Genomic DNA, 18,985 nt, shown 5'->3' on the forward strand with positions numbered 1-18,985 from the left:
TGTACCACCCTGTGCCTGCCTTCCTGCCTGCTTTGCCTGCCTGTCGGTAGGGTGCGGTGTTAGCGTTGTCTTCACATAATATTTATGACTCGCTTGTTACTCAGGGAGACAAAAGAGAAATTTTACATTATTTCATGTTTTATATGTTTGCAAAAGAGAAATTTGGGTACTGGTTCTCACAGACAGAGCACCCGAAAAATCGACGACTAAACCGATCGTTTCAATGAACGGGGGCCTGATAAAACACTGACAAACTATTCAGTTGCATTATTTTAAAGAGCCCACAGGCAGAACTCTACCACAGCCATCCTTTGTAGGGTTTGTATTGATATTGCCATCACTTCATGGTGTTCAGTGTCCCTGTTTTGCTCCAAGATTTGACTGCCCCCATCATGGGGCAACATGAAAGAGTTAAAACGGAGCAATTCGTTACAGGCACATGTAAAGATGTTGTCTTGTACCAGTACTTGAATGGCATGAGTAATCTTGCCTATTCGCCAAGGCCACAGGACAAGCAAAGATATCTATTCCTTTTGGGATTCCGCCAAGATGAGGGTGCTGTCATGATGAGAATCTTTAGGCGGAGAATGAAATATGCGGTAGAAAGGTGAAAGAGTTAATGGGCTTCGGGTTTTCCGTACATTTTTCCTTGTTTCTTCCAAAAGATCTGTTTCTGAGACGGCAGGTACATCGGTAAACAAGGTAAACTCTTCATCAGGGAAGGATATTTGTCCTGTGTTGAGTTGAAGGGTTGGCTTGGCTTCTGTTTTTTTGGCTTTGTTTTCTCCGCCTGATTCGTCTTCTGCCGCATCGGACAGACAGGTCCGTCTGGAAAAGGAGGGAAATTTTTCAATCTGGCGGCTTTTTTTCTGTTGACATCCTTTTCACATTTTCCCATACAGAAAAGGGAAACAACACAAGTCTACTGTAAAGAAGTTGAATGAGTAGAAGTAGTGGAGAGAGGGGCGTTTCAGGTGATGCAGTATGCGATAAAGCAGCCAAGTGGGTGACAAAGTCAGATGGTCAAGGAAGAAAGCACCACCGCCCATGGCTTGAAGCGATCTGATTGGATAAAATAATTCGAGTGAGCTACCTTTTTTTTTCGGCGGGGCAAAAAAAAAAAAAGCAAGCGTGAAGTTTTGGCTGCCCTTTTTTTTTTTTTTGCTTTCTCCCACTGGTCTAACGCGTCTTACGGCGAGCCGCCAACATTGATATATTACGTTTTCCTTGTTCCTTTTAACTCTACTCTATTTGGGATAAGTTTCCATCATACCCTTTTATCTTTTTTTTTTATCTTTCCCTCCAAAACCTTACACCGTCCGCTTGTCCATTTCCAACCTCCACTTGTCCCCAGTTCTTTTTTATATAATACCAAATGACAAGCATCCTTTCGGAACGTCAAAGAGACGAACTGTAAGTATGACTGGGGGGTTTTATTTTCCTTGTCTTTTGTTTGTTGCCCTGCTTTTATCACCGCCATTGGTTTCAATCTTGGTCATTTAACCAAGATGGGTTATTTTTTTTTGGGTTTTGGGGAGAGAGTTGAAACGCTGACATTGTCACTTGTTGGGCGGAATGGTTGGTTTGCAAGGGCAAGTTTGGGGGGGGGGGAACGACATAAGAAAGAGTCTAACTTTTGGATTTTTCTACCTATCTGTTCAGACACAAAGCGATTCTTGATTACTTGAACGCTAGCGGCTTCTCAGAGTCCTTCTCAGCACTTAAAAATGAGACACACAACGATGATTTTGTCCCAGATCCTAAAATGAAATATGCGGGCCTTTTGGAAAAAAAATGGACTTCCGTCATCCGATTACAGAAAAAGGTACACCCACTTTTTTGTCAACTTTTCTTTTTGTCACCCTTCTTTTTTTTTGTTACAGAGAGAATCGTAACAAAAAAACATGAGGCGGTTCTTGCGTGAAATTTTCATGCGAGTGTCAACTATTATCCAGTGACTAATAGAGCTTGGTTTTATTTTTCGTTTAGATCATGGAGCTGGAGACCAAAACATCACAGATGCAAGAGGAACTCAATAATGCCCCTGTTCGGAAACAGACAAGTTCGGTCGACTGGATTCCTCGTCCTCCGGAAAGACATAGTTTAACCGGTCATCGTAATCCTATCACGCGCGTCACTTTCCACCCCGTATACCAGATTCTCGCTTCGGCATCCGAAGATACCACCATCAAAATATGGGATTACGAAGCCGGCGATTTCGAGCGGACACTTAAAGGACACACCAAAGCAGTACAAGATTTGGCATTTGATCCCAAAGGAAATTTTTTAGGTACGTCGTCCCCCCCCCATCCCACCGTTCATTTCCTGTTCTTTTAGTTTCCATGTGTTTCTTTCCTTTATCATGGATCGCGATAAAATTTTGCGTATCAGCATTAGGCTTCTATTCTATCATGCTTCAAATCCGCGGTGATGGCTAATGCCCTTTTTTCTTTTCTGTTAGTGTCATGTTCGGCCGATCTTACCATCAAAGTGTGGGATGTCAATAACGATTACAAATGCATCAAAACGCTGTATGGCCATGATCACAGTGTTTCTTCCGTTGAATTCTTACCATCAGGAGATAAGATTGTTTCTGCTTCACGTGACAAGACGATTAAACTTTGGGATTTCACATCTGGGTAAGTGCTCTTTTTTTTCATGTAAGCCCTTTTGCATCGGTGGTTGCAATTCGATCGTATCCTTTCCTCGCTTCTTCCCCTTTGTACGTTGGAGGGTGAATGATGATGATTAACACTGGATGGCCCTTTTTTTTTCTTTTTGGTTAATAGATATTGTGTCAAGACATATTCGGGTCATTTGGAATGGGTGCGTTCCGTGGTTCCAAGCGAAGATGGCAGATTACTCGTAACGGCATCCAATGACCAAGTAAGTGATAGGGGATCTCGTTACGATTTTGATATTGATGAGATTTTTTAACGCGATTTGTCTTGCTTTTAACAAAAGACAGCACGCCTTTGGGACACACAAACGGGTGAAGGAAAAATGGAGTTCCGTGGACATGACCACGTTGTAGAATGTGCCATCTTTGCTCCAATTAATGCGTATCCATATATTCAAGAATTGATTGGTGATGAGGTTGGACTTTTTTTCTTATCGGAAAGGAAGGCGCATTCAGCTGTTTCATGAAATGCTGATATTAACCTTTTTTTTTCTTTAGAGCAAATCAAAAGATGATTCAGTACCGGGACATTACGTTATTACGGGATCAAGAGACAAGACAATCAAATTATGGGACAGCAGCGGCCAATTGCTTCAAACACTGGTAAGTCCACCAAACCACAGAAGAAGCGGATCGGAAAACTAAGATGCGATGGAACAGATTGGTCATGACAATTGGGTACGAGGATTGGTGGTGCATCCTAGTGGCAAATACTTGCTAAGTGCATCCGACGACAAGACGATCAAGATTTGGGACTTGAAAACCGGCCGTTGCATGAAGACATTGGAAGCTCACGCTCATTTTGTTACTTGCATATCGTAAGTATTTTATTTTTGTTTCTGAAAACGGTGAGGTTCCATATCATTTTGTGCTAAAATCGTCGTTTTTTTTTCTAGTTATTGCCACATCAGTCCTATTGTTGCAACGGGAAGTGTAGATCAAACTGTCAAGGTGTGGCAATGTCGATAAAAAAATCCCCCCCTTCTTTTTTTTCTCTTATTCTTCTTAATCCAACCATTTGATGCTTCCAATTTTTTTCTCTTCTCTTTTTAAAAGTTGTTTCCTATTCCTTGAGTTTATTTTCATGATGGGCTTGACAGGAAAATGACCTTTTTTTTTGTTTCAAGGACAGGAAATGATTTCAAATCGTGTGGAGCACTGACGAAGCATGATTTCTCTTTTTGTTTTGTTAAAGCTGTATAACCATTTTTATTTTTCTTCTCTCTCTTCTCTCTTTTCTTTTTCGTCTCTTTTATACATACGCAAGCGCTATTCAATTTATACCAATCATGCCCATTCTCAATTTTTTTATCCGTTTCTTTTTCTTTTTGTTACGTATTATTCTTTTTTCCTTGCCTTGCCTTTTTTTCTCTGGTTTCTTCTTCTTTTTGTCGTAGATCTGTTGCTTATTCTATAAACTCCCCATTTCCAATATGCAATGACTGGATCCCATCCAATGCTGTCGATGACCATGTTTTTGTTATCAAACCCCTTTTCAACATGAGCCGGGCCTATGCGGATCAACGGAAATCTATATTTTTGCATGAGGTTGATAAGGAGAGAGAATCGACATCTAGCTGGGATTCATTCGGGAAAAGCATGAGTCAACAAATGAGACTGGGCAACATAGGTAAAATTCTGGAAATAAGTTTGCATGTGAGCATCCAAGCCGTGGGGCACATCAATAGGTGATTCCTTGATAATTTCCTGGGTAAACTTGTCATCGAAGTTTTCGGCAAGCGATGGATCCGTCTAGAAAAAGTCTGAGTTGGATGGACATTCCTTTTATCTTCATTTCCGTGCGCCTACTTACCACAACGGGTATGATGGGTGGTTCTATTTTACGTGCTTTCAAGGCCTTCCAATCGACCTTGCGGAAAAATCCATGTTTCTTGATCTTTTCAATGCCCTTGTCACCACTACCGAGTCTCACATTCGGATTCTTGCGCAACAACTACACGTGAAAGAAATAAGTTGGAGCCATCCGTTTCCACACCATTTGCCCATGCTTTTTCACTTTGGATACTCCGTCACTTACTCTGATAAGCAAATCCTTGGCATCGGCAGAAATGTAATAAGGAACTTGGAGTTTCTTTTTTTGAATAGCTTCCAAGGTCTTCTTTTTGTTGGCAGCGCGGAAAGGAGTCTAGACGTGGAAATCAATATTTTTTTGAAAATAAGAAAAATGAATCGCCGCCACTTACATAGCCAGTGAGCATCTCAAACATGAGAATGCCAAATGTCCACCAATCAACGCTCTGATCATAATGCATTTCCATTAAAGTTTCTGTGTTCAAACTCATTAGACGTTACACACATCTACCCCGGAGCTAATTCGGTCACACAAAAGCCCTACCTGGAGCCATATATTCGGCGGTACCACAAATGGTACTGGTTCGACCATCGAGGGAGACTTTGGACAGACCAAAATCAGTCAACAGGATATGTCCCTGACCATCCAACAAGCAGTTTTCCGGCTTCAAATCACGATAAACAATGCCCAAACTGTGCACATGTTCCAATGCCAGCAATAACTCGGCAAGATAAAATCGTGCGACATCTTCGCTAAACATATGCTCTACCAAAACAAACCGATCCCAACATGTGAGTTGATCATGTAAAAATGGATCATATTTGATGACTCTATCTACCTGTGGCCATGTGAGTGAACAGTTCGCCGCCTGGAGCATACTTGAGGATTAAATATAATCGATCGTCTGTTTGGAAAGCATACATCAATTGAACGATGAACGGATGGCGCATTTCTTCAAGGATCTGGCGTTCGGCTTTGGTGTGTTCGGCATTTTTAGCATGGACCAACAGGGACGCTTTTTTCAATACTTTCATCGCATACAGTTCTCCGGTAGAACGGTGACGGCATAACATGACTTTGCCAAATCTGTCAAATGAACTCGATTAGGCAAAAATTCTAAAGGGCGAGACTAAAAAGCAAGGGATTGTTTTTCTTTTCAGGGGGGGAAATGCAAGCCGAGATGACAAAATTGGGGAAAAATGAAATCAAAAAAATTTTGTGAATTAACCAAAACTTACGCTCCACGACCGAGAAGTTTCAATATTTCGAAATCGTCTTTTCCGATCTTCTTCTTGCTGTCAACGACCGTTTGTTTGACAGAGGAGGAGATAAAGTTTTCACTCAAAGAGACTTCGTACGTTTTCTCGTCAGCATAGACAGGTGTGGGTTCGGCCGCATCGGTTTCTGAAGAGTAACCACTCTCGACATGGTCTGAATCAACATGACTAAGATCGTCTGTCTTGCTGTTCTGGCACACGTCCGTCAAGTCGTCGTCGTCAAATTCAAATACGGCGCTCATGAGATGTCGTCAATTTTGAAATTAGTAACAAATAAAGAGAATTGGCGGGGGTGGCGATAAAAAAGGTTGTTTTTCGGTGTATGATTTGTATGGCAGGAAGAAAGGGTCGTCGCTAGAATGGGATGTGTATAAAAAGAGAGAGAGAGAGGATATTTTAAAGATGAGGCGCAATGCAAAGACGACGAGCTACGAATCCAAGCTTTAATAAGAATGAGCCAAATTTCATACAAACACTTGATGGAGTGTTCCGTTCCAAACAATAAGGAGAACAAGAAAAAAAAAAAACCCTCTTTTCAGAAAAAGGAAAAAGAAAAAAAAAAAAAGAGGATTCAATCGCCGCGCGATGCATACGTCACAATTTCCTTGCCGCTTGTGGACTGGCTGGGCTTTTTTTCCCGTTTTCCATGGCGCGGTGAAAGTGTGGTTCTTTTTTTTTTTTTGGTCTTGTCTACTTTGCAAAAGACGAGTCTTTGTTTTTTCTCTCTTTTTCTTCTTTACGTGTCTCGTTTTTTTCCTGCTTCAGAGCAAACACACCAAAATCCCCACAAACTACAAGAAACGATACCATCGCCTTTGTTTCTCTCTGTTCAAATAATAGACGACAATTAGAAAGCTAGTTCCAAAAAAACAAAAACAAATAATCCTTCATTGCCACTATGGAAATCGACACTGCTACTGCTCCTCCTACCGAATTCATGGATGAAGATCCTGTCAACACCACTGAACAGGACACGGACGAAAATTACTCTGTGGCCGTCTTGATTGACCAACTGAAGCACGAAGATGTCCAGCTAAAGTTGAACGCTATCAAGAACTTGCCGGTTATCGCCCAAGCCCTCGGTCCTGAAAGAACACGAGATGAACTCATTCCATTCTTGCAAGGTGCGTTGTTCTCTATTGTCAATGTAGCATGAAACTATTCTACGTCATATCATACGTCGCCTCGTATCTTGGGTTTTTGGGGAGCAAAAACGTTATCGATAAATGGGAAAAAAAAAGGGAAAAAAGCATGACGTGTCACTGGGGTGAAAGGGAGACTTCTTGGTTTTTTTTTCTATTTTTTTGAATGATAGGCGTATACTAATTTTTCTTATATTGGACCCTTTTTATCTTTTTTTTTTTTTTTTCACAGAATCCATCGATGACGAAGATGAAGTGCTTCTTGCTTTGGCTGAAGAGTTTGGAAAATTGACGGATTACATTGGTGGTGCAAATTATGCTTATTATTTATTGCCTCCTCTTGAAAACATTGCTGCCGTGGAAGAACCAAGTGTCAGAGAAAAAGTAAGTTGTTTGCGTCTTATCAATCAAAAAACGAGTTGCTATCGTGGGGATGGGTGTCATTGACTTTTTTTTTTTGCGTTGGTGTCGTTTCTTACAGGCGGTTGCTTCCTTGTGCACTCTTGTTGGACATTTACCTGAAAAACAACTCGAGGAACACTTTGTGCCTCTTTTGAAACGTTTGAGTATCGGTGAATGGTTCACCAGTCGAACCTCGGCCACCGGTCTCTATGCTGCCATTTATAAAAGAAGTTCCAACGACTTGCAATCCGAGTTAAAACGGTAAAAAAAAAATTGAGTTTCCTTTTCAGCTCATGTCATGCTCATCCTTTTCTCTTTTTCTTTTTCAAAAGCTTGTTTACTCAGTTGGTGGAAGATGAGAGCCCGATGGTGCGACGAGCCGCGGCCAAGGCTTTAAGTGTAAAAAAAAAATCTCATACCCGTGTAGCATTGATAAATTGCGGTTTGGGTCTCACTTTGTTACTTGCTTTATTAGGATTTTGCACAACAAGTCTCCACGGAAGACGTGGTGTCCACCATTATCAAAATATTCCACACTTTAGCTGAAGATAACCAGGATTCCGTCCGTCTTCTCACCGTAGAAGATATTCCCGCCTTGGCCCGATTGCTCAACGAAGAACAACGAAAGCAGCACTTGTTGGCCGCCTTCAAAACTCTCGCCGATGACAAATCGTGGCGTGTACGATACATGGTCGCTTCAAAATATGTTGATGTAAGTGGGACATCAGATGAAAAGCCTATTGGCCCCCCTTGGAACCCGCTCCTGATCTTTTTTTTTTTTTGGATTGTGCCCCTGCTAGATTTCGCAAGCATTTGGTGAAGCGATTGCGCGTGAACAATTTGTGGGTCCGTTTTTGAGTCTGTTGAAGGATCCCGAGGGCGAAGTCCGAACGGCCGCTGCCGGTCAGATTCCTGGTACGTGCACTTTTATTACGGGCATGCCGTTTTGAGTGGATAGGTGGCTCTGTCTTACTCATATCTTTTTGATTTTTCATTAGGATTTGCTAAGCTGGTGGAAAAGTCGGTGATCCTTGAAAGTCTTTTACCTTGTGTGAAGGATCTAGTAATGGATGAAAACCAGCATGCTCGTGCCGCCCTTGCCAAGAACATCAGTGATTTAGCACCGGTCATTGGCGAGGAAGCGTAAGTACCTTTTTCAAGAAAGCGTCCCAAGTCCATGATAAACGAGTCATCCAGTGCATGGTACTCACTTTTTTTTTCTGTCTTTTTTAGTACAATGGAGTATTTGTTACCCACTTTCCTTCAACAATTGACGGATGAATTTCCTGATGTTCGCTTAAACGTCATCTCCAATTTGGAAGTGATTAATCAAGGTAAGACGAATGACTGGTACGTGTAGGCATTGATATACGTTCAACTCACAGGAATTTTCGGGGTGTAGCTATCGGTATTGAGCGACTTTCGCAAGCGCTATTGCCGGCTATTGTGGAACTTTCGGAGGACCGACAGTGGCGTATTCGCTTGGCCGTGATTGAGTATATCCCGCTTTTGGCCAAGCAGTTTGGAGCTAAATTCTTTGAAGAAAGACTTTTATTATTGTGCATGTCTTGGTTGCGTGATTTGGTATACTCTATTCGTGAAGCCGCAACGGTGAATCTGAAAAGTCTGACCGAAGTGTTTGGTGCCAAATGGGCCGAAACCACCCTCATTCCGGAAGTGCTCAAGTTGACCAACGATGAAAACTATCTGCATAGAATGACCACCCTTTTCGCATTGACCGTAAGTTGGGGAACCGCTCGATTTTTTTAAAATCGTCGCTGACTCTACCTTTCTATCCAGACAATGGCAGAAGCACTGTCACCCGAGATTATCAGAGATTTGATTTTGCCTACGGTCATGGAAAAGATTGATGATCCCATCCCCAATATCCGTTTCAATGTCGCCAAATCGCTAGAAACATTAACACCTCTGTTGAAGAAGGACTCAAATACGGCACCATTGATCGACTCCAAGGTGAAACCCGCACTTGAAACGCTCAGCACGGACACAGATGGCGATGTCAAATTCTTCGCAACCCGAGCTCTTGAGAGCCGTAAGTAAAACAAACAAAGAAAGGATAGCTGTGATGCTGGAGGTGAACTAAATCGTTCAATGCTTCTTATAGTTTAAATAAGCATAGCTACAGGTGGCTCAATTAGCGTAGAATTCAAAATGAAATGATCAAAGGAAAGGCAGAGATTTGGAATTCCCAAAACGCAAGATAGTTGACATCACGGCATTTCTGATCTTTTTTTTTTCCCCTTTCCAGAATTTGTAATGTAATATAGTTTACTTTTGAACGAAACATGGGTGACAGTTTGATGATACATAATGGTAAACGATGATGGTGACTGCAAAAAAAAAAAAAGTAACTATGCGACATCCGAGCGACAAGTGCACCGATTCAACCAAAAAACAAATTTCATGCATGAACCACTGCATCCAAAAAGGTGATATGGACCAATGTTATGCTCGAAATAAGCTACCTTGCGTTTGCCACAAATTTGTGAAGGAGAAGGGGTTTAGCAACAGATAAAATTTACATGATCCACTACGATCATTTTTTATTTTCGGGGGGGGGGGGAAGCGGTAAAAGCTCAAAAAGGGAGAAGCAATGCGAGTTGCAGTTTTTTGAAGTCAATGCTTTTTCTCTTGTGTGCATTTGCACAAAACAATAGTGGCGGATTGAAACAGCCGAAGCTAGGGCATCCAACTAGCCAAAATAGGTAAAGAATGCAGTGCGTAACCGTCCATTTTCTGGTGGATGATATTGAAAGATTTACAGAACCATATTGTCAGAATGACCACTTTCTTTTTCACCGTACCTGCTTGTTTATTATTAGTCTGTTTCTCATCAATATACTACATTTTGTATGACACAGCGAACGCCTCTGAATACGTTGTCACACCTAGCAGGCGAAAAGGGTCTATCTCAATTGCACATACCTACAATTACAGAGGATGCAGAGGATGTGATAGGTACGCTTTGGAAAAATCGGAAAAAAAAATCAATCGATTCAATGTTTTCTGAAATTCTTGATAGGTCTTCATGGTAAGTTGAGTCCTCTTGTTACCATCCCACACAATGCGATCCTGTTTGAAGAGACCACTTTGTCGAATAATATTGACCATCATGCAAAAAAAGGTCGTATACGGTTGCAAAAGGATAATCGAACGGTGATGAGCAGTCGATGGATGGATAAGCAACGTGACAATTTGCACGCCTATGAATATCTGTGCCACATTGGTGAAGCCAAAGAGTGAGTCTTTTGGAGCCTTTGGTCTATGTTCATGCATGCCATGAGAGCCGATCTCTCATTTGCAACCTTTTTTTTTTTTTTTTTTTTTACAAAATATATTATTTTTGTAGATGGATTGAAGAATGTATCCAGGAAGATATTGGGCCCATTGTTCAGTTGGAGGAATCTTTGCGTAATGGTATCGTCGTGGCCAAATTGGCGAGCTGGTTTGCACCTGGGAGCGTACGCAAGATCTTTTGTGACAAGAAGCTCCAGTTTCGTCATTCCGATAACATCAATTACTTCTTTGACGCTCTGCAGTTTGTGCGACTTCCCAAGATCTTTTGGTTTGAATTGACCGATTTGTACGAAAAGAAAAACATCCCCAAAGTCATCTACTGCATCCATGCTTTGAGTCATTTACTCTCAAGACGCCATTTGGCCCCCGATATCAAGAACTTGCTAGGCCAGCTTGAATTCACAGGTCAGTGGGCAACCCAATCATAAATATGTTCAAACCAAACACAAAATAGCTGCAATGAAAACAGATCCACTCAATGCCGCAATAATTTTTCAGACGAGGAAATTACAGCTACACAACGTGGATTGGATATCGCTGGCGTGTCGATGCCCAATTTTCAAGGCGTGCAATCATCGCTTCGAAACGAATTGCAGGACGAAGACGCCGAATACGATGCACACTATAATCTGCAACAGCTCGAACTGAACGACTATTTTTACAGAGAACTTTTGCCTGAAATCGCTACTGTCCCTGATCTCATCATTGAAGAAGATTCCGGTTCAGAGAACTCGGACCACGGACTGTCGGAAGAACAAAGTAAGATAGCTAGCTTGCCGTGTTTTGCTTTTGTTGCTACGATGAAAACAGCCGTTGACTGGGGGATGGAAATCATGTAGAAATGGAGATCTATTGGTCAGATGAGTATCATTTATCCCTCTTGATGCGTTGCCAAGCTATGCTTCGTACACGTGTTGCTCGCCGACACTATCTGTCACTGCAAAAGCGATTGCACAGCCGTTCTTTTATGTCCACCCTTGTCAACATTCAGGCGCATAGTCGAGGCATGCTAGCACGACGTCAATTATCCGATCGAATCGCGCAATACAACAATCAATTAGCATGGATACTCAAAGTGAGGATTTCAAAAAGAAAAAACGTATTCTGCTTCTTTGCTTCTAATATGCTGTGGGTCGTCTTTTTTCTTTCCCCTTATATCGGCAATGCTTAGTTGCAAACCCAAGCAAGAGGGTACATTTGCCGCGCCAAGTACAAACAGTTGATGCAATACTATGCGTCTCATGAAGCCCAAATTATCATCGTGCAACGATGCGTCCGCGATAAACTGGCACGCAATGCATATCATCGACTAAGTAAGTGTGCTAACTCTAATTTACTTGTGCCATGATATGGGCTGATGTAATGTGACCTTTATTGCAGCTCATGACCGCAATCCTTCGCTGGGGACGGTCAAGACGTTTGTGCATTTGCTGGATGACAGCGAATTGGATTTTGATCGTGAGCTGATCTTGGAAGATTTGCGACAGGAAATTGTTCAGTATATAAGACATAATAATCAATTGGATGCGCATGTGAACACTTTGGACCTCCAGATTGGGCTCTTTCTTAAAAACGCCATTTCCATCGACGAAGTGCTGAAACACTGCGGCGCGTTCAAGAAAAAGAAGGAACAACAGCGCCGTATTCATCAGTTGGCCGATCAAAACAACTATACCAGTCCGTTATCGCTCAATGGCATCGATAAAAGCACATGTCAACGTCGCAAATCTTACGAAAAGTTGATCTACGTCTTACAAACGGAACCAAAATATCTTGCACGACTGCTGTCTATGACGAGTCGCCAGGATGTCGGCGATCACGTCAGCTACAAGTTGATTGAATCCACCGTCCTCACCCTGTTTGGCTATGCCACCAATGCTCGCGAAGAATTTCTCTTGCTCAACGTTTGCAAAGTATGAAACACGTCCTCGTATTCAATCCACAATATTCATTCAACGTTTCCATTGTAGAAATGTATTGAAGAAGAGATGAAAACCGTGCAAGATACAAACGAATTTCTGCGTGGCAATTACACTTTTCTGAAACTTATGGTGCAGATCAACAGGTAACAAAAATAATGCGGCCCATGAAATGGGATTCTTGTTAAACGACTGTGATGAAACTTTTTTGGTGTTAGAGGAGCAAAAGAGCGCCACTTTTTCCAGAAGTTGCTGGGACCTCTTATTCACAGTGTGATTGATGATGAGTACTTGGATTTGGAAACCGATCCTGTCAGCATTTATCACAAAGTGGTGAATGATGAGGAGTCGAGAACAGGGCAGCCTTCGATGCGAAAGGAAAATGTCAATTCCCAGGAAGCCTTGGCGGACGATGAAGTGCGTGAGGTGTTCATCCATCATTTAAGAAATTTACGTGAAATCACCGAAGCGTTCATGAGCGCCATTACCTCGACCTGTGATCAGATGCCCTATAGCATTCGTGCTATTGCAAGAGAACTTCGTGAAGTGCTTCGGATCACCTTTCCACATGAACCGCAAGCCAACGTTGGCAGAATTATCGGAAATTTCATCTACTACCGGTACCTGAATCCGGCCATCATGTAAGTCGCTAGGATCAGTTCATGACTACAAGTTTATGATGTTGAACCTCCAGCTTTTTTATGTCTGTTTTGTGTGCGTGTGTGTGTGTGTGTATGCATAGTGCCCCAGAACAATATGATGTCATTCAAGCTGTGATTCATCCTGTTCAACGAAGAAACCTTGCCGAGATTTCCAAGATGCTTCAAGCTGTCTCCAGTGGTCGGCTGTTCACTGCTCAGGACATGTTTCTCGCTCCACTCAACGATTACGTGGCACACGCAACAAAACAATTCAATCAATGGTTTATGCAGTGTAAGCAATGCTTCATATATTTTTTTTTCTTTGTGGTCTAACGCTACTCTTTCCTTCCCAATGACAGTGACGGACGTGGAAAGCCCCGAAGAATACTTTAACCAGCATTCTTTGGCGGATCAAGTGAGAACAGAAAAGCCTCGCGTATATATCAGTCCGACGGAACTGTTTCATTTGCATTATGCGCTGCAAGTGAATTTACGCGTCCTGGAACCCGAAGGCACGGGCAAATTGCATGGTTTGTTGCAAGAATTAGGCGACTCGCCCTACATGCCCAACATGGAGTACCCGGAATCGACCATCTGTCTGTCCCTGACGAATCCCAGCAACGATCTTCCATCCGATCCGGCGGCCCGAATCCAACAACTGCAAGTCGACGCCAAACGGCTCGTCATTTATGTGATCAAGGTGCAATCGGGGACCCATTTGCAAGAAATATTTGAAGCCCCGGTGACTCCAGATCATGAGGCTGCTTGGACCTCGTTTAAAAAGGTCGAATTCAGTGGCCCCATGGGCGCCAAACGCCAAATGCTGAAACTCAGTCAATCAGAGACTCCGCTAGACCTACAAAAGTAAGCTCTAACCATGACGATGGTCGAAAATTCATTGTTGGGGTCCTTGACGTTTCTGTATCTATTGCGGTAGCATCAAGTTTTTCCAGTTGAAGAGTATTGCACAAAAACTGGTGATCCATTTGGAGCGATTGGATGTGATACCTCAGAGTCGACATCATCAGGAAATGATCAATATGATTGCTCAGGATATTACGGGTAAAAACAGACGGCGGGTGCAGCGCGATCGCGAAATTTCCAGAATACGGTTAACGCTTCATCATCTGGAAAAGAAGCACCAATATCTCTTGGTTCAGGGCAACCAATACGAGGATTATCTCATGAGTTGTATGACAGCCATGGCCACAAAACGGGGTCAGAAGCAAAGGATGGTGCTGCCTTTTTCGCGGCAATATTTCCATCTGCGTGGATTACAAAAGCAAGGAATGGTCCCCAAGTTTGGGTCTTACAAATACACAGCCAAGGAATTGTATGATCGTGGTGTCTTGGTGGAACTTTCCGGCATTGACCGAAAACACTACGATCGTATTTCGATGGTATTCTCAATGGATCAAGCGGGCATTATCACCATTGAAGGAACGTATTCTGGTTGGAGTTTATCGTCACTTCAAGTGGATGTCCGCTACGAAGAATTGCTGCAAACTCAGTTTGAAGGCATTCAATACATCCAAGTGCTAGACGACATGGCCAAAGCCAATGTGAATCTACTCATCTATTTGATCAACAAAAAGTAAGTTGCACACTTTCGTCCTTGTATTTTGCTTCTACTCTTTTCTCGCACCCGCCTACTGACACTTCACTTTAGATTTTACGCATAATATTACCATAGATCACAAATGGTCTAATCCAAATACTGTAAGAACGTCGATGTTAAACCCTAAATAGACTGTTGTATAAAAAACAATGGGTGATCGAATAGAGAGCAAGAACAGACGTATGAAGCGTTCCTTAAAAAGGTCGCGGTCGTCGGTTCGCGAATTTTTTTTAGATTTTCGGCATTTTTTCAAAGAACGATAAGGGATCGACCAAAAAAAAAAAAAAAGGCCATGTGAGGGCAGTGGGATAACCATGGCCACGGACGATGAACATTATACTGTTGTGATTAACGGTACTCGTGAAACGTTTACCATCAATAAACGATATAAAGTTATCCGTAAAGTGGGATCGGGTTCCTACGGTACGGTGTGTAGCGCTTTACGTCTAGGTTCAGATGAAGGTATAGTGTGATTACCTGTGCATCGACACCCGCACGCGATGATGTGAAGATGCTGAAACCTATGTTTTATCAATTTGTACAGTGGTGGCCATCAAAAAATGTTCGCGTATATTTGATAAAAAGCTATTGACGAAACGGTGCCTCCGTGAAATCAAGTTATTACAGCATTTCAACGGTCATCCTCGGATTATTGGTTTAAAGGAACTGGACATTGTGGATTATTCGCGTTTTAACGAAATCTACTTGATCCAACAATGTTGCGATACCACTTTGGCCGACATTATCCATTCCAAACTTGAATTGGAACCCGTTCACTACCAATGGTTCATGTATCAAATCTTTACAGCCCTAAAGTACATCCACAGTGCCAATGTAATCATCCTTCTTTCTCTCTCTCTCCGTTATTCTCCCCTATTCGCATATTCTACATGACAAAATCAGCCATATTTATCACATCACTTTTTCCTAGGTACTTCACCGTGACTTGAAACCTGGTAAGGTGGAAAAAATCAATGGGGAAGAACGGGGAAAAAAAAAGAGAATAAGTGGGAATACTATGACGGATGGGAACCTTGATCATGAATTTTTTCATTTTTTATTATGTACCCTGTAGCCAATATTCTTGTCAATCAAGATTGCAGTTTACGTATTTGCGATTTCGGTATGGCGCGTGGTTTTGCAGGCGCTTCTGCTCGTCTGGATGCACAGCAACATATGACGCATTATGTCGTGACGCGATGGTATCGTGCTCCGGAAATCATGTTGAGTCGGAACAGTTATGATAAAGCGAGTAAGTGTAGTATGGTCAGTATCACCCCGATCGTCTGGTCACTAACGGAATGAAATTGGATTGGCGGGGGAAAATGTGATCTCTTTTTAGTTGATATTTGGTCTGTGGGATGTATATTTGCGGAATTACTGGGACGCAAGGTACTTTTCCGGGGTGAAGATTATGTGGATCAGCTGCATAAAATTATTGGCATTCTGGGCTTGCCCAAAGATACATCGTTTTGGGATAAGCGAGCATCGGAATCGGTCGTGGATTACATCAAAAACCTGACGGACGCCAATGGCGAACGACCGCCCACAGAACCGATTGATTTCGCCGCTCAGTTTCCCCAATGTCCTCCTGAAGGCATTGATCTGTTGCGTCGTTTATTGCACTTGGACCCCGACCAGCGACTCACTGTGGAAGAAGCATTGGAGCATCCTTACGTAGCGGTGGTGCGTGATCCGGCCGAAGAACTGCGTTGCGAAACGCCGTTTGATTTTGAAAGTTTCGAGCTGCTCAATGACACCGATGTATTGCGACAATGTATCATCAACGAAGTGCAACGATTCAAAGGCGAACATGCACGTCAATCAAGCTTACGATTAAACTCGGTGGATATGCTGACCCCCAAACGAAGGTATACGGGAAGCTCCATCTCGACGCCAACGTCCGTCACGGCCACCGAAGCGCATCATCAGGCGATCGCTTTGGATCAGCAACACCGCGATGTCAATATGTGCGAACCCGAAGAACCGGCAGAGAGTGGGATGCTATTTGAATCGGATCAGTTTGTTGGCGAACCGGAAGACATGGATGATGAGGAGCTCAAGATGCTAGGAAGTGACGAATACATCCGTATGGATCATCGCCGAAAATTAGTCGGTCCTTCAGGCACAGATAAACAGGCCCTTGAACGACATCTCAGTCACGACTGGTAAGCGTGGATTCGCTTTACCATTGATCGCACCGATGCAATACCATGAATGATTTTAAACGCGAAATATTTTGCTTCAATTTTTCTCTTTTATTCTCATGTACACAGACAATTCCATAATAAACTTTTCACTCTGCACACGACTCTAACTCCAGCGATGCGTGACAATGAGAGCGGTTGATCGCACAACGCATGTATCCTCTCACAGAATGTCCTATTCTATAAAATGATCATGACACAAAGATGCAGATAAGCATGACGGACAAAGGATTAGCTAATGATTTCTTTTTTACGTCATCAAATCAGGCGATGCCTGCATTGGAGTGTCGTACTTTGTCATTGTACCTTATGATAACACTTGTACTGAATAGTACTAATAAAATGCGTGGTTTATGCCATGGCAAGGCAAGTAACGTAAATGGGTCATACTGAGGGCGGTTATATGCATAAGCGTCTATGATAACCTGACGGCTTGCCACTTCTTTTCAACAAAAATTGCGTTCTTGAGCAATGATCATCTCCGTTCCTGTGATAATGTCATGATGCAGTTATATTTATAAAGCCAGTCAAAAAAAAATCCCTCAGTGCAACCCTATATACAGCTATTATCGTTTTTTTTTAACGAAATATTGCCTGTTCCATGATACCATAGACCCCATGAACGACCACAAAAAAAAAGGAAACCGAATGCTTAGACTTTCTATTGGTCAAAGGGGCACTTGGCTTTTGAAAGTTAAACCAGGAACCCCACTTTTATCTTGTACCTGTTATAACACCTCACTCACCATTGTTGACCGGTTGTTCAGCTTATATTATTATGTAGTAAAAACTTTGTTCTTTTATGTGCAAGAGAAAATGAACCGTGGCGATGCCCAGAAATCCACCACTAAGCCTCTGCTTTCCCCAACCCAGATGTATGGCTGTATTGCCAAAAAAAAAAAAAAGGAATATTGTGAGGTACAGTGATACGGGGGCGGGCCGTTTTTGGTTAGACCGGGAAAAAAAAGGAAGTGGATCTATGGGAAAGCGCGGACAAATGGGTTGAAGATGGGGTTAGTTTTAATAATGACCCACATGGGATGGTAAAACCGAGAGTTTCCAATGGGATAGCAACGTGGTAGATAAAAAAGATAATTCATTTATATTAAGGTTTTTTTAGTGCCCTCCCGTTCCACTACAGTTTAATACCCTCATGCGTGTAACGATGGAGAAAAAAATATCCTATGCAGAAAACTTTAAAACAAGGCAATGGCAAAAGAAGAGAAAAGGACAGCGACTCGCTTAATAGTCTTTCTCAAATGTTTCTCTTCACTGAAAGCGTGGCGATAGCTTGGGTCAGTCTAAGTTGTCTATTCAAGCCCGTCGTTTGACCTACAGTAACTGGATGGTGATGATGATGATGATGGGTAGGTAGGGGAAAGGACTAGAGGGGTGGATACAGTTATCTGGTGCTGACTGAAAGCTTATTGTCAGACGTGACACCAATACCCCAATGCATTTGTCCCTTTTTTTTTAGTGCCAATCCTTTTTTTTTCTCGATCATCAATTGTTGGCTGGCTTGGCAAGCATTTCGATCATGCCACTAAAGGATAATTTGGTGGGCCCAAGTGGGGTCCCCCCCCCCAAATTTAAGCAAGGATTCACCGCAGTTTTGTTTATCCATGCACTGGCACCTACTTTCTCTTTTTATCCATGGGGCTCGATCTCTTAAAATTCGACGAGGTTACCTTTAGAATGCGGAACCCACAACAACGTGTAAAAAAGAAAATGAGTGCCTACCCGTGATCATCGTCTGACAGTTCGTGTCGTTTCAAGCTTCAAGACGAATTCAAGTGGGAAAAATGTGCCATTACTGTTGTCACTCAATGACAGATCTAAAAAAAAGCCATGCGTACCTGTCCGGTTGTCGGTTTCCCTTTTTTTTTTTTTTTTTCTGATATATAAAGATGCTTGCTTTTTCATTCTTCGTCCATGGTAAGATGATGATCATGGCTGAAATTGACGGTA

The 18,985-nt window shown here is 42.4% G+C and overlaps 6 protein-coding genes across 6 annotated transcripts; 5 read left to right on the forward strand and 1 right to left on the reverse strand.

The window, feature by feature from the left end:
* Positions 1-1,375: 1,375 nt before the first annotated feature.
* Positions 1,376-3,649, forward strand: BYT42DRAFT_592020 (dynein regulator; the record flags this gene model as incomplete). Its single annotated transcript, XM_051570585.1, has 9 exons — positions 1,376-1,413; positions 1,663-1,825; positions 1,990-2,290; positions 2,462-2,639; positions 2,790-2,886; positions 2,965-3,096; positions 3,179-3,283; positions 3,341-3,498; positions 3,577-3,649. The coding sequence occupies 9 exons, from the start codon at positions 1,376-1,378 to the stop codon at positions 3,647-3,649; spliced, it is 1,245 nt and encodes a 414-aa protein (XP_051427543.1).
* Positions 3,650-4,990: 1,341 nt separating this feature from the next.
* Positions 4,991-6,117, reverse strand: BYT42DRAFT_201183 (kinase-like domain-containing protein). The gene is made up of 3 exons (XM_051562521.1): positions 5,732-6,117; positions 5,332-5,579; positions 4,991-5,258 (listed from the first exon to the last, which is right to left on the reverse strand). The coding sequence occupies exons 1-3, from the start codon at positions 6,010-6,012 to the stop codon at positions 5,020-5,022; spliced, it is 768 nt and encodes a 255-aa protein (XP_051427544.1). The 5' UTR covers positions 6,013-6,117; the 3' UTR covers positions 4,991-5,019.
* Positions 6,118-6,315: 198 nt separating this feature from the next.
* On the forward strand, positions 6,316-9,866 carry BYT42DRAFT_557459 (armadillo-type protein). Its single transcript, XM_051566892.1, has 10 exons — positions 6,316-6,894; positions 7,145-7,296; positions 7,394-7,575; positions 7,647-7,713; positions 7,790-8,026; positions 8,115-8,229; positions 8,313-8,457; positions 8,548-8,648; positions 8,717-9,054; positions 9,115-9,866. The coding sequence occupies exons 1-10, from the start codon at positions 6,669-6,671 to the stop codon at positions 9,373-9,375; spliced, it is 1,824 nt and encodes a 607-aa protein (XP_051427545.1). The 5' UTR covers positions 6,316-6,668; the 3' UTR covers positions 9,376-9,866.
* A 3,392-nt stretch (positions 9,867-13,258) lies between these two features.
* Positions 13,259-15,045, forward strand: BYT42DRAFT_557464 (RasGAP C-terminus-domain-containing protein). Its single transcript, XM_051566893.1, has 4 exons — positions 13,259-13,484; positions 13,552-14,056; positions 14,130-14,786; positions 14,862-15,045. Exons 1-4 carry the CDS (start codon positions 13,286-13,288, stop codon positions 14,872-14,874), a joined length of 1,374 nt encoding a protein of 457 aa, XP_051427546.1. The 5' UTR covers positions 13,259-13,285; the 3' UTR covers positions 14,875-15,045.
* A 58-nt stretch (positions 15,046-15,103) lies between these two features.
* Positions 15,104-17,121, forward strand: BYT42DRAFT_557466 (kinase-like domain-containing protein). The gene is made up of 5 exons (XM_051566894.1): positions 15,104-15,272; positions 15,355-15,644; positions 15,742-15,766; positions 15,886-16,062; positions 16,153-17,121. The coding sequence occupies exons 1-5, from the start codon at positions 15,125-15,127 to the stop codon at positions 16,980-16,982; spliced, it is 1,470 nt and encodes a 489-aa protein (XP_051427547.1). The 5' UTR covers positions 15,104-15,124; the 3' UTR covers positions 16,983-17,121.
* A 1,136-nt stretch (positions 17,122-18,257) lies between these two features.
* On the forward strand, positions 18,258-18,878 carry BYT42DRAFT_557469 (uncharacterized protein). The gene is made up of 2 exons (XM_051566895.1): positions 18,258-18,312; positions 18,495-18,878. The coding sequence occupies exons 1-2, from the start codon at positions 18,277-18,279 to the stop codon at positions 18,687-18,689; spliced, it is 231 nt and encodes a 76-aa protein (XP_051427548.1). The 5' UTR covers positions 18,258-18,276; the 3' UTR covers positions 18,690-18,878.
* The last annotated feature ends 107 nt before the right edge of the window (positions 18,879-18,985 follow it).

The sequence above is a fragment of the Radiomyces spectabilis genome, assembly GCF_025331425.1.
Source record: "Radiomyces spectabilis strain NRRL 2753 chromosome Unknown BYT42scaffold_2, whole genome shotgun sequence".
NCBI classification, from domain to species: domain Eukaryota; kingdom Fungi; phylum Mucoromycota; class Mucoromycetes; order Mucorales; family Radiomycetaceae; genus Radiomyces; species Radiomyces spectabilis.